Source organism: Apaloderma vittatum, unplaced genomic scaffold (assembly GCF_000703405.1).
Source record: "Apaloderma vittatum isolate BGI_N311 unplaced genomic scaffold, ASM70340v1 scaffold7240, whole genome shotgun sequence".
In the NCBI taxonomy this organism is placed as follows: domain Eukaryota; kingdom Metazoa; phylum Chordata; class Aves; order Trogoniformes; family Trogonidae; genus Apaloderma; species Apaloderma vittatum.
Genome location: NW_009693947.1, coordinates 1 through 15,581, shown reverse-complemented (window position 1 = coordinate 15,581; position 15,581 = coordinate 1). Strand labels below are relative to the sequence as shown.

At 41.4% G+C, this 15,581-nt stretch overlaps 1 protein-coding gene across 1 annotated transcript; it reads right to left on the bottom strand.

The window, feature by feature from the left end:
* Positions 1 to 3,810: 3,810 nt before the first annotated feature.
* LOC104271048 (MAM domain-containing protein 2-like) lies at positions 3,811 to 14,262 on the bottom strand (the record flags this gene model as incomplete). Its single annotated transcript, XM_009865599.1, has 4 exons — positions 3,811 to 4,076; positions 5,069 to 5,215; positions 7,519 to 7,612; positions 14,006 to 14,262. Coding segments are annotated over 4 exons (764 nt in total), but the record flags the coding sequence as incomplete, so codon positions are not given.
* Positions 14,263 to 15,581: the final 1,319 nt, after the last annotated feature.

Below are 15,581 nucleotides of genomic sequence, written 5' to 3'. Positions count from 1 at the left end.
ATGTCCATAGGATCATAGATACATACATTAACTACAAGAGAGATTGCCTCAACAGCAAATTGAGAAATCAAGATTTTACATTTCCTGCTTTCTTGGTAGGGCTATATATATGCTATAGCGTATATATTTGCAGCATGCATAGATATATACATATATATATATATGAATAAACATTTTCAACTTGCTCAGCTGGATCATACCACCCAACCTTTCTGGTGTGGTAGTGTGAAAGCTTCTTGGCCAGCTCCACATTTCCTGTGCACAGAACTCAATCCAACAGTCTGTGCCAGACTGCAGTTAGCTAATTAAAAAAGAACTTGCAAAACCGACTACACAAACCAGGAGATGAAAATCAGAGCCTTTTTATTGTTCTGATGCAAACAAATGTCACAATTAAAAAGTATCAGATGAATTTTGTATTGTTTTCAAAGCCTTGGGAGTGTCCGTAGTAGAAGAAAGAGGAAGGACATAGGTAATCAGGAATTTTAAAACAGTTATTTTCTAGCTGCAGAATCATTCAAATCTTCAGGACTCCCTGGCCAAAGCAGCATTAATGACTCCTTTGCTGACTTTACTGACCATTAAGGAACAGGCAGGAGACTGTTTACTATTTCCACAGGTGCTGAACCAATCTTCAAGTCACACCCAGTAACGAATAACTTCTGTGCATGCCTGCAGCTTCTTATCATCCAAGTCTAGACATAATGTGACCCAGAAAACAATATGAAAGGCACAGTAGTCATCACATCTGTGCCTTATCTTAGAGACCACTTCACTCCTTTAAAAGACTGTTTTTCACCTGCTTGTAACATTGCCAAGATGCAATGATTTCAGCTCATACTTTCCATGCTGGGTCCTTGCTTCAGGCTTGTTTTGGAAGATTTAAGACAAAACAGTTTCATCATTTCCAAGAACAAGGCTAGGAAAAAGGATTTTATTTTGACCCTATTATAATAATAATAATTTTTTAAAAAGTTTGGGCACTCCTAGTCTTTGGAGTAGGATCATGAAATATGTCAGGGTTTGATCTTTGGGCCAGAACTATGCTTTCTGTCAAGTCATCAGTTTTTGAAAAACTAAAATTTGTAAGAACTGAGACAAGCAGAGCAAATAGAATGGGACATGATAGGGAAATGAGGAGCCACAATTAAGAGGGCAAATACAAAGGGGCTGGGGGTGGATGTTGCTGCCTATGGGGCAGGATAGATAAGACAAGCACCAGCAAGGAAGAGATGTGAGAACTCATTGGAGAAAAAGGGCAAGAGAGGCCAAACTCCAGTAGCTTGCTTCTTTCCTGTTTCTCTATACTGTCTCTCTGTCCAGAGCCTGAAGTGTAACCTCTGACTTGCTGGTACCCAACTCTTCTTGCTGTCAGGCAAAATGTGCTCTGATGCATCTCCACTACTGGCCTACATTGCAGACAGCTACTGAAATGAGTGTTCTTTCTCAGCTATTTCACTAGGTCCTAGGCAGACATATCTTTACAGATAACTAACCTAAGTGTTTATACAATACCATACCAGTTCTCCTGCATTTCCTTCTGTTGACTTGGAAAAGAAGAAACAAACAATATAAAGCATGAAGGACTTTTTAAATTATTAAGGTTGAAGAATTGGGCATAAAGGACTTTTTAAATTATTAAGGTTGAAGAACTGGGCATGAGATTGCAAGTAAAAGCCAGAATTGCATTCACTATGCAACTTCATTCAAGCCTGCTTGTGAATATTTAAGCAAGACAACCTGTAACTACATCAGGTTTTCATCCTTGCGTTATGGCAACCAGACACATGATTAAACTTCAACATAATTTGTCTTTTGTATGCCACCTTCTCAGCCATAAACATATCTTGACATACTTTTCCATATTGACATACTTCAAAACTTTACCCATTTTCTTCCATGTACTATTTGTATAAGGAAAACTTTATAAAGTGATGATTTATAAACATACACAACCATTATACAAAGTTCAGCACATTACAGCTTGTGCATGATGTATTATGAACCAATAGCATCTACTACATATGGAAAACTGCAGCTTAATGCCTGTTCTAAACCTAATTTAATCTTGCAGTCCAAGAAGAAAGTGTGAGAGAATAGGGTTAAACCAAGGCTGAGGTAAAACTTCACACACATGCACAAATACATAATTATTTGGCTAAGGAATGTCTGAATTGTGATGTGCTGAACACATGCTGAGTTCCCTCAAGCCCAGTAAATCTTACTTTTTGTGATATTTGAGGAATGCCTCCTCAACAGAAGCATTCTGCAACTTGTTTCCATGGGAAAGAAAGCTCTCCCATCACCACACCTGAAGGACCTATTGAAGGGTTTTGAGAATTGCCAAAGGCCAACAAATCCTTCTGCTGCAGAGCACCGGGTTTCTTCCCTCCTCCAGAACTTTGGGCTCAGAGGCAGTAATGATATTCCCTTGATTTCTTTATACTCCTCTGTGCTGCTGTCCTCATCTATTACTGCCTACAGACAGACTGGTAGCTACAGCTATGAAAGCTGCAATTCATGAAAAAAAGCTTACCATCCCCGGCAAGTTTTTTCACAAGTGTTTTAGATACAATAATTTCTAGGAAAACATAAAAATAGTTCTTCTTATTTTCATACTGGAAAATATTTTCCATGTAAATGTCAGATGCTAAAAAAACCTTCCACCTCCAAGGCTATAAACCATCTTAAAAGTCATGCTCAGCTGTCATCACTGCTCATACAGTATATATTTTTTCCTATGTCAGTTGAAAGAGAATAAAAATCCCATTTTTTTAAAGGTATCAGATACCTGAGAGCTAGCCAACAATTAAGACTGAACTTTTCCCTTTTAACAGTTAGGCAATTTTGGCTGGTGAGCTTTCTTCTTTTGCAGTGTATTTACTCTGAAGAAAACCACTTTTTTATTTTTCCAAGAAAGATTAAACTCAGTAACTACTGCAATTTCAAAAATTACTTTGTAGTGGGGAAAATGTTTAAGATGTTTGTTGATAATCAAGAAGTACTTGAGTTACAAGACAAGCTTTCATTCAATACGTTCACAGTACTATCACACTTGGAGAAAAAGCTGGATTTACCTCAGTGTCATCAGATAGTGATCCATCTGGTCTACCTTAGATGACTCACAGTGAAAACTCATTACAGAAATCAGGATAACCACAGGAGTAGTGCCTTCACAAATTTTTGTAGAAGTCAGTCTTTGTAAAAAAGAGTGGAGATGAGGAATAACAGCAGCTTGATGACTTAACTCAGGAGTTGGTGTAAAATATGTTATTTTGAGTAATTTGCTGAGGTAACAAAGTGACTTCTGTAACCAAACATTGCAAATACTTCAAGTCCGTTGCTCTGAATTACACTGACTTCTGGTTTCATGTTTTAAACCAGTGGTTGAGTTAAGGAAAGTAGGATTAGCTCAACATTTTGACCAGAACTTAATCAGTACTGATTTTTTAGATGAATTAAAATCTGTAACTGTGTACAGTGACGTGAATCACATAAGAAGCAAACAAAAGTGAGTAAATGTGGAGTCTGCTGAGAAACCAAGACTCGTTAGAGCTTCTCAGGTGAAATCTCCACAAATACTATGACTACAGTTGAGGACACTAGGGCAACACTGCCCCATTCCAAGAACAAAGCCCCTTTTTTGAGGCTCCCATGGGAGCTGCTCCCTACTGTTTTGCCTGGGAAACTATTTTACTTTGCAGGTACAGTTCACTTAGGATTAAGCTCCAGATAACAAAGAACCCTAGGAGAAGAAGGCAAGAAGAATCTCCATCCAGAATTCAGCAGATTTAAAGAGCTAGCTCTTACCTTGCAAGGCATAGGCTTTTTGAAAGAGATTTCAGCTTGAGTCCAAACTCCCTTTGGAGAGTCCAAGACGGACCAGATTTTCTCTTGTACTACGTGATTCTCCTCAAAGATGTAAACAGCAAGAGTGCCACTCATTTGGAAAAACCCATATAAGGCATAGTAAAAACGCAGACAAAACTCCAGGTTTCCTGGCAGTGTTGGGCTGTACAGACGTCCAATGTAGCCAGGCTGTGATGTAAACTTTGTGTTCGCCAGCAAGTAATAACCTGCAAGACATGGCAAGTATTGAATATTTCTAATATGCAAGTCGCACAGCTGATCTGCTATCAAAGCAGCTTCTGTTACTGCACCAGACTTTGGTTATAAATACAATTTCTACTAGCAAGAAACAGATTATCACACTCTGGAAGGAAATGAGAATTTTTCTGAAAGCATCTGAGCTACTTCAGGCTATACTGGCACATGGCTAAGTTACCACAAATTAGCATTTTTCAAATTTACACTGAAAAATTCTCTGGCCTGCTGGCCTCACTGTATATGTGGCTGTTTCAAGTTTACTGCTGCAAGACCAAAGAATGAAAGATGGGGCAAAAAGCCTATTACTCCCTGCATCAAGTATAAGGATGTCAGACTTTAGCCGATATGATTAAGAACTGTGAATACTAAACGCAAAGAGATGTATGACTTTCAGAATTTATTAGCAGGCCTTTCACTATGTGGTTTGACAGTTTTCCCTTAAAATTGCTAACTAACCTAAGCCTGGAAGAGCTAAAAGCCTATCATTCCTCTATATTAAAAGCAATATATTAAGCTACTTCTAGTTTTTGTGGAATCATCCCTTCAGTTACTCCAGATCAGTATTTATGTCGCGGCAGGAGTATTTAAGAAGTGACCTTTCCCCTTTACACATGGGGAGGCACAGGCAGAGACCCAGCTAGAACAGAGTGGTGTACACTGATCTTTAATGCAGCAAGTTGCAGTGAGGAAACCTAACCAGTGGGTCGATGACATTATTTACCAGAGTGAACAATGACACAACAGTTTAACCTTTAACCTGGAGGTTAACCTCCCTGGAAGTGTTCAAGGCAGGACTGGATGGGTCTTTGAGCAACCTGGTCTAGTGGGAGGTGTCCTGGCCCATGGGAGGGGGATTGGAACTAGGTGATCTTTGAGGTCCTTTCCAACTCAAACTGTTCTATGGTTCTATGAACTTTTATATACATTTTAACTCTTCTAGAGAAAAGTAGTTTTGATTTACCAAACCCAGTAGTGTGATCTCCTGCTCTATACACATTACGCTTCACTTTCACTCTGCTCCATCCTGGGCCATCTTTGTGATCCTGGTAAAAATTACACAGATCTTCCTCAAAATCGCAGGCTACCTTGGCAGGATTGAAAGGAGTTCCTGAAAGATAGATTCATTCATTCTGTTAGGAAGAACACACTATAAAAAACCATAACTATTTGAAGTACAAGGATGCCAAAGTATACTGTGTTTCTGTGGTTCTGAGGAGACCTTACAGTGGCCTGAAGGGGGCCTAGAGGAAAGCTGGGGATGGATTGTTTACAAGGGCATGTAGCAATAGGACAAGGGGCCATGGTTTTAAACTAGAGCAGAGCAGATTTAGGTTAGACATTAGGGAGAAGTTCTTTACTATGAGGGTAGTGAAACACTGGAACAGGTTGCCTGGAGACATGGTGGAGGCTCTATACTTAGTGACATTCAAGGCCAGGGTGGATGGGACTCTGAGCAACCTGATCTAGTTAAAAGATGTCCCTGCCTACTGCAAGAGGATTGAACTAGGTGACCTTTAAAGGTCCTTTCCAACCCAAACCATTCTATGATTTGCTTCAGTCTGAAAAAATCTCCCTGTTAAATAAGTGGTTTTAAGTAAGACATTTCTACTTTAAAGGTTTTTGAAGTCACTCATACCAGATACTGGGGGAAGGAGGGGTACAAACCGAAACTATCATGCAATTTTTTGCTATGTCAGGACCCTGTGAGCATCATTCTGTGGCACTGCACATGCAACCCTTCTGCATGCGGGTCAGAGGAACTTCCTGGCCAGGGCAGGGACACAGGCAATCAGCTTCATGAGAAGCAAAATTTTGGTCCTAGAGAGACATCTGTGGCCTTCTCAGCCTCAACTAAGCCATATTTAAGCACTGCCCTTGTGTCCTTCTCCGCCTACAGAGAAAAAGGAGGCAGTCCTGGCCACCTGCTGCTTTCCTAGCTAAAGAAAATACAGTTGGAGCACTACCAGGTCCATGCAGGATTAAACCCATCTTCACATTCATCCTTTGGTGAGCAAGTTTAATATTCTGGTATGTTTTCCCTCCATCTGCTAATATTGAGACTTTTGTTGACCAAAACTGTCAGAAAAATACAGAAAAAGTTAATGTTGTTATATACACTACTAGGGGTGACTATAAGGGGAATGAAGATCTCTTTAACATCTCTACTCAAAAACCCTGATGACGAAAATAGGAGAAACGCCTGAAGGATTAACCAGCTTTCAATAAAATATAAAGCAAATTATTGACATTGATTTCTCAAACAGAAAAAAAGAGGCCAACAAAACTCCAAAATCAGAGTTAGTAGACAAAGCTCTAGCTCAACCTATAAAATTTACTGCTCAGAGTAAATCTAAACTTGGGCTGTGATAGCCTGACTAAATCTGGATTGGGCAAAAAATACTACACAATTTATCCCATACCTCAACACGTACAAGCCATCTGAAAATTGAAGTGGAAAACACAGATGAACACACAGTTCTAATCCATGGCATGCTGCAAACATAATTCAGGTTGCAAAACAAAGCAAAACTGGAATGGGCATTGCAAAGCTAGTTATGAACTAGATTTACTCAGCCAGAAGTTATGGATTAATAACATATCTTGAATCTATCTCCTATTGATCCTTCAGCAGTGCAGGTAAATCCAGCAGAGAAAAAAGACAAAAAAATCTCTTTTTCTTTGACCACTTCAAAACATTAGCCCAAAATTCAAACTTGTGACTGAAAGAATGGATGGGCTCAGTGTGAAACCGCTAATCTACTTTTGACTATTGTCTAGTGCTACAGTAAAACCCAAGCAACTGTACATGGCTGCTGAAGAGGCTGCATTCACAAATGACAAAGTCCCTCATCCCAAGTGCCTCTACAGGAGAGGTCACATGGATTCAGCTGACTTCTGGTGCTGTGAAAAACCTCAGAGATGTACCACTCTAAGAATACCACCTGGAAGAATGAAGACAAAAAGGCAAGTCTCCTGTTTTGGCTCTGAAGAACACCTCAGGGAATCTGCCATGGAAGAAGATATTCCCTCCATCAGCAGTAATGAAAAGCCCAGGACATTTTCTTTCTCATATCACCACACCTGGGGAAATCTCTGTCTCTTTCCTCAACAGGTGTGCAATTGGCGATTTGTTCAAAAGATGGGGTGATGCAAATGCAGCATTCATTCCAGTTGCAGATCTCCTGAGGTGAGGTCTTTGGAGAGCAAAAATTAAGGACTGATTTCTTGATCAAATAAATGACATTAGTGTTTATCTGCTGTTTTGTCACCACGAAGAAGAAGAGCCCAACAGTGCTGATCAGTTGAGAAGGTACCATCTGCACATCACTATGAAATATTGCAAGTACTGACTTTAAAGAGGCAAAAAAACCAGCAAAACTAAGGAAAGTAAACAGCAGTAAGAACTCATACCTGTTTGATTGCTGCAGTAAACCGGAGAGAAAGAAATATCATCAAGGACAACATAACCTCCCTTGGCACTGTTGAAAGCAACTTCAAATATCACCTAGAAATAATAATAATTTGTTAGTCATCTACTATATACACAACAGTAACTTTAGTATATATCTTCATATTGCAGAGTTCTGATCGGATGTCGCAGACAGACTCCAGGGCATTTCAGACAACACTGCAGGTGTTGGCACAAATTAAATTATGTCACTAGGGATATAAATCAGAGCCTGACCCTGGTATGAGATTTTTGCCCACTCAAGGTTAAGGAAAAATCGAGGAGAACATAGCTCTTCTGCTGCTTTATGAAGCATCAGTTTTAAAGATGCAGTAAGGGGATACTGTCATGACAAGACAGGATTCAGGGGCTGTGCTGACTAGAACTCCAAAGATGCCTAATTACTACTGTATTTAGAAACTATCTAGATCAAGAGCTAAAAACAAGCTGTGGATTACTCTTCTGTTACAATACTATGTTTTAATGTTTTCTCTAAACATCCTCAGACCCTGAAACTCATGCTTTGGAACCTGATGGCAGGGAAGATTTCCTTAAAAAAATTAGTTTACCACAAAAATTAAACCATGTTCATACTTAGCCATTCCCAAGGGACATAATTTCCTCAAGTAAATGGAGGTCAGCCTGTAACTCTTGAGGAAGTGTCTTAAAATTTCTCTTAAGGATCAAAGCTCTGAGTTACAGGAAAACTTTGAGAAAAGGCCTGAATAACAAAGCAAACCCAGGGGTAAAAAAGGATATATGAAAAAATGCTTCCAGAGTGAGATCCTTTTCAGTGAAATGTCCTGTGATGTCTTGCTTAGGGATGAGAGCCAAACTAGGAGAGCTGTGAAGGAATCCTGAGTGATCCAGAGCCAGATGAAAAAAAAGAGAAAGACCCTCTTAAAGCACCTGAATATGTTATATGTAAGGTGTAATCTTATTACTATAAAGTGAGCTCTAAAGTAATGACTGTGTTGGATTGCATAAAAATTCCTGGAGCAGAATAAAGTCCATGTAGCCCAGTGTCTTGTTTCCAACACAGGTCACCTACAGAAAGAACTAAAGATAGTGACAAGCTTCCAGTCCTTCTTCCCTCACATTACATTCCTGACAGATTCTTTCCCATTTATTTGTCTATCAGTTTTTGAAATGATCAGAGTAATGGTATGCATAGTAGTCTGTGGAAGTGAGTTCTATAGTTATGTGATGTAGGAGAAAGTCCTCCCTTTGGTTTATTATAAAACCGTTACCTAGTTATTAAGAATTTGGAACAGCAGTGTAAATCACGAGAAAAAGGACCAGCAAATCTTTACTGTGTCATTCATTATGTTTATGAACATCTACTATATTCTACTTCAGTTTTCCAGGTTGAAAACTATTATTTTACTAACACAACTTCTCCATAATTTTGATTAACCCTAGATCCCTCTTGTAGTTCTAGGATACACTTTTTTAACTCAGACAGTTGAAAATCCATGCTCTACTGAATCCAAGGGTACCCTCTGCATTAATCTAGAGGTAAGACATCCTCTGCCTTGTTGTTTACTCCATTATAGATATTTTCCAATATTATGGACAGTTTTATGAATGCCACTAGGAACTTAGTTTCACAAAACTAATCACAGTAATGCCAAGCTCTAAATGATTAATAATTCGTTTCCATCTATAGCACTAAGACTGTTCTTCCCCTTACATAAGCACACATACAAGCTGGGCAATAAGTGGATAGAGAGCAGCCCTGCAGAGAAGGACTTGGGGTGTTGGTAGATACAAAAAGGAATGTGAGACAGTGATCTGTGCTCATAGCCCAGAAAGCGAATTGCATCCTGGGCTGCATCAAGATAAGTGTGTGGATGCCCCATCCCTAGAGGTGTTCAAGGCCGGGTTGGATGGAGCTTTGAACAACCTGGGCTAGTGGGAGAGAGGTGTCCCTGCCAACAGTAGGGGAGTTGGAACCAAGTAATCTTCAAGATCCCTCCCAACCTTAACCATTTTATGATTCCATGATTCCACTCCTCTGCTCTTGCGAGACCTCACCTGAAGTACTGCGTTCAGCAATGGGGCCCCCCCAGCACAAGAAAGACATGGAGCTGTTGAAGTAGATTCAGATGAGGACCATGAAGATCATCAAGACGCTGAAGCACCTCTCCTACAAAGACAGGCTGAGAGAGTTTGTTCAGCCTGGAGAAGAGAAGGTTCTGAGGAGACCTTATAGTGGCTGTCCAGTACCTGAAGGAGACCTAGAGGAAAGTTGGGGAGGGACTGTTTACAAGGCCATGTAGCAATAGGACAAGGGCCCATGGTTTTAAACTAGCGCAGAGAAGATATAGGTTATATATTAGGAAGAAATTCTTTACCATGAGGATGGTGAAACACTAGAGCAGGTTGCCCAGAGAAGCTGTTGATGTCTCATCCCTGGAAGTGTTCAAGGCCAGGGTAGATGAGGCTTTGAGCAACCTGATGTAGCAGAAGATGCCTGCCCATGGCAAGGAGGTTGGACTAAATTATATTTAAGTTCCCTTCCAACCCAAACCATTCTATGAGTCTATGATATTACTTTATATTTATTGAAGAAGTAATTCACCATTCAGTATTATGAGCGCTGATTTGATCTAATCTCCTTTCCCACACCATTTCAAATCTGAAAATTCAAATGGATGGTTTACAGAGTATAAAAAGACCATGTAATACCTGATAAAAATTAGCTTTACCTCTAATAATTTCTGCAAATCTGCAGGTTTAAGGTGAATTTATAGACAATCTATGTGGAGTTAAAGTAAGTAGAATGAAAGCTAATTTATTTGTAATCCTAATGTTATCTATAATATATATATAAATTACATATATATGTATAAAATATATTTTTGTATACATATAAGTATGCATGTGTATTTATAATATATATACACTGCTTATTTCAGTATTTTAGGCCTGTAACCAGTGGTGTTCCACAAGGGTCAGTACTGGGTCCAATCTTATTTAACGTATTCACCAATGACCTAGATGAGGGGACAGAGTGTATCCTCAGCAGCTTCACTGATGATACAAAACTGAGAGGTGTGACTGACGCACCAGGGGGCTGTGTTGCCCCACAGTGTGACCTGGACAGGCTGGAGTGCTGGGCAGAGAGGAACCTAATGAGATTCAGCAAAGGCAAATGTAAGGTCCTGCACCTGGGAAGGAACAACCCCATGCACCAATATAGGTTAGGAACCAATACAGGTTAGGTTTAGAAAGCAGCCCTGAGCAGAAGGCTCTTGGAGTTGTGGTAGACAGCAAGTAAACTATGAGGCAGCAATGTGCCCTCATTGACAGAAAGGCCAATGGTATCCTGGGGTACATAAAGAAGGGTGTGGCCAGTATGTCAAGGGAAGTCACCCTCCCCCTCTATTCTGCATTGGTGAAGCCGCATCTGGAATACTGTGTCCAGTTCTGGGCTCCCCAGTTCAAGACAGGGAACTACTAAAGAGAGTCCTGCAGAGGGCAACAAAGTGATTGGGGGACTGGAACATCTCCCTTATGAGGAAAGGTTGAGAGAGCTGGGGCTATTTAGCCTGGAGAAGAGAAAGCTGAGAGGAGATCTTATCAATGTCTATAAATATCTAAAGGGTGGGTGCAGGGAGGACAGACCTAGGCTCCTTCCAGTAGGACAAAGGGCAATCGACACAAGCTGGAACACAGCAAGTTTCATGTAAATATGAGAAAGTATTTCTTTACCATGAGGGTGACAGAGCACTGGAACAGGCTGCCCAGAGAGGTCATACAGTCTCTGTCTTTGGAGACATTCAGAAGGCGCCTGGATGCAGTCCTGTGCGATGTGCTCTAGGCAATTCTGCTTTTGGAGTGGGTTTGGACTAGATGATCTCTACTAGTCCCTTGCAACTCCAGCAGTTCTGTGATTCTGTGATTCTAAGGTATTTATATGTATTAGATATAAGAACATATATCTTTACATATATATAAAGATGGAATGTGTGTGTTTGTGTATGTATTTATACAAAATATGTACTCATACACACACATTTACATATATATGTGCATATGTATGCATATATATATATATTATACATATATATGTGTGTATACAATGTTTATTCCAGGCTTTTAAGGTTTGGGGCTTTTTTAGTAAACTCACAGAATCACAGAATGTTAGCGATTGGAAGGGACCTCAAGAGATCATCTAGTCCAATCTCCCTGCTAAAGCAGGATCACCTACAGTAGATCACACAGGAACGCATCCAGGAGGGTTCTGAATATCTCCAGAGAAGGAGACTCCACAACCTCCCTGGGCCAGTGCGCTGTCGCCCTCACAGTAAAAAAGTTTTTTCCTAATATTTCTGTGGAACCTCCTATGTTTCAGCTTGTATCTGTTGCCCCTTGTCCTGTCACTGGACATCACTGAGAAGAGCCTGGCTCCATCCTCCTGACATTCACCCTTTACATACTTATAAGCATTACTGAGGTCATCCCTCAGTCTTTTCTTCTCCGAGCTAAAGAGACCCAGCTCCTTCAGCCTTTCCTCATAAGGGAGATGTTCCACTCCCTTAACCATCTTTGTGGCTCTGTGCTGGACGCTCTCAAGCAGTTCCCTGACCCTCTTGAACTGAGGGGCCCAGAACCAGACACAATATCCCAGATGTGGCCTCATCAGGGCAGAGTAGAGGGGAGGAAGACCTCTCCTGACCTACTAGCCACACCCCTTCTAATACACCCCAGGATGCCATTGGCCTTCTTGGTCAGGAGGGCACATTGCTGGCTCATGGACGTCCTGCTGTCCACCAGAACCCTCAGGTCCCTTTCCCCTACACTGCTCTCCAACAGGTCAGTCTCCAACCTATGGCTGGACATGGGGGTGTCCTTTCCCAGGTGCAAGACTACACTTGCCCTTGTTGTGTTTCATAAGATTTCTCCCCACCCAGCCCTCTAGCCTATCTAGGTCTTGCTGAATGGCAGCACAGCCTTCTGGTGTGTGAGCCACTCCTCCCAGTTTTGTGTCACCAGCAAACTTGCTGACAGTGCACTCTATTCCTTCATCAAGGTCGTTGATGAATATACTGAACAGCACTGGCCTCAGTACTGACCCCTGAGGGACTCCACTAGATACAGGCCTCCAGCTAGACTTTGCTGCATTGACCACAACTCTCCGACTTCCTTCTTTGAACCTGTTTACAACCCACCTTACTACTTGGTCATCCAGACCACACTGCCTCAGTTTACCTATGAGGATACTGTGGGAGACAGTGTCAAATGCTTTACTGAAATCAAGATAAACTGCATCCACTGCAGAGATATCATCCATCCACTTGGTTACATCTTCATAAAAGGCTATCACATCGGTCAAACATGACTTCCCCTTGGCAAAACCATGTTGACTGCTCTTAACAACTCTCTTATCTTTGATAGACCTAGAGACAGCACCGAAGATAACTTGTTCCATCACCTTTCCAGGGATGGAGGTGAGGCTGACCAGTCTGTAGTTACTCGGGTCACCCTTCTTGAAGACTGGAGTGACGTTTGCTTTTCTCCAGGCCTCAGGCACCTCACCCGTTGTCCATGACGTACCAAGAAGGCCTAGCAATGCCTTCTACCTGCTCCCTCAGCACCCGGGGGTGCATCTCACCAGGGCCCATGGATTTATGGATGTTCAGTGTCCTAATTGTTTCCTAATCAAATCCTCCTCAACCAGGGCAAACTCCTCCCTTATCCTGACTTCCTCTGCGGCCCCAGGGGACTGAGTCTCCTGAGGACAGTCTCCAACAGTATTGACAGAGGCAAAGAAGGCATTCAGCAACTCTGCCTTCTTTGTATCCTCTGTCACCAGGGCACTCACGTCATTCATCAATGGACCTACACTGCCTCTAATGTTAGTTTTGTCCAGGGAATAAAAAGTACAATTTCTCTCTTATATTCTTGAAATTAATTATAGTAACCTTAGAGTACTGGCTTTCACATCTAAGGACTGTCATACTATTAGGACTCAGGTTTGGACTTTATCTCCTGAAAGTACAGAAAGACTGAATTGCAGGATTGTGTAAGGCAGAAAATGGAAGTTGAATACACTTCTAAGTTTTTCTTCTTCAGTGGGGACATGCATTATTTTATGATACTCAGCATCCTCAAAAAACGATCATCAAGTCACAGAAATATGGGACAGAACAAGACTGGCATTTTTTAGTAGGAACTGAAAGATATTGCTTTAGTAGGACTTTACAACCTCCCAAGGTAGCATGTTCAAGTATGGCACCACCTGCCTTAATCTTTGCTGAAAATCAAGCACCGGTATTGAAAGTGATTTCTCTTTGACCCACAGGCAGTGGACAAAAGGAAACAACAGATCAACAACATCTTTATAGCCATCTTTCAGATACTGGGCAGACGCTGCTGTGTTTCCAACTTGGCCTGAGCCAGCACTGATGTCTGATGCTGGACTGCAGAGGAATGGTGGCTCACCTCCATGGGGTATGGTGCATTGAAGTCCACTTCTGCTAGTGCCCAGTCTGTGCTTAGCGCACTTTCTGTTTTCCAGATCTCGTCATAAAAGCCATTCATGTCTCTCAAGTAAACAGTAAAAATAATGCTACTCTCCTGCTTAAGTTGATAATAAAAAGATAAGCAGCCAGACATTGGTGCGGTGGTCTTTGGTGAGATTAGCTGGGCCACTTCCTGAAAATGTTTGACGTAAACAGAGTCCACATACATGTAGTGACCTAAAAGCATAAAAAACACTCTTTAATGGATGGTACATACAAAAAGTACCAGAAGTCAGGCAGGGAACTGTCATGTATCTCTAAGGTCTGACTAACAACGGTTGACTCCTAGGAAATGTTAGTAATTCAAAGAAATTTTTTTTACTACTTTCCTCCTGTGTATAACCTAAAGCTTTTTGGCTATGATTCCACTGGCAAAACAGTCACTCTCAGCTCTTGCTTAAGTATTTGAGACCTTTATATTAAAGAAAGTAAGAAACTCTCTGAATTTTGGGACCCATTTATAAATGGAAAAATATACTGCACCTGAGTAAATTCCCTGCTCCAAACAGTCTAGTATAGTATTTAGTCCTTTCCAAGTGCAATTCTTACTGAGGCAACACAAGTAAATTACTATAATGTTCAAGACTATAAGCCATATGTTTCCTTATGTTTTACTCAGCAGCTTATTTATTATATAAAATGAATTGGCAAATAACCTTTAGTCTACACATTTCACTGCTTGTATGACTCTGCAAAGACCATCTCGGAATTGGTTTCTAAACATTTCATCTTTACTGAACAGACCAAGAGTTTTTCACAGAATCACAGAATGTTAGGTGTTTGAAGGGACCTCGAAGATCAACCCACCTGCCAGAGCAGGATCACCTACAGTAGGTCACATAGGAATGTGTCCAGACTAGTTTTGAATATCTCCAGAGAAGGAGACTCCACACCCTCCGTGGGCAGCCTGTTCCAGTGCTCTGTCACCCTCACAGCGAAAAGTTTCTCCTAATGTTTCTGTGGAACCCTCCTATGTTTCAGCTTGTATCTGTTGCCCTCTGCCATTGGACATCACTGAGAAGAGCCTGGCTCCGTCCTCCTGACATTCACCCTTTACATACTTATAAGCATTACTGAGGTCATCCCTCAATCTTTTCTTCTCCAAGCTAAAGAGACCCAGCTCCTTCAGCCTTTCCTCATAAGGGAGATGTTCCACTCCCTTAACCATCTTTGTGGCTCTGCGCTGGACTCTCTCAAGCAGTTCCCTGACCCTCTTGAACTGAGGGGCCCAGAACCAGACACAATATTTCAGATGTGGCCTCACCAGGGCAGAGTAGAGGGGAGGATCTACTCGATCTACTAGCCACACCCCTTCTAATACACCCCAGGTGGCCACGAGGGCACATTGCTGGCTCATGGTCATCCTGCTGTCCACCAGAACCCCCAGGTCCCTTTCCCCTACGCTGTTCTCCAACAGCTCAGTCCTCAACCTATACTGGTACTTGGGAGTTGTTCTTTCCCAGACGCAAGACTACACTTGCCCTTGTTGTGTTTCA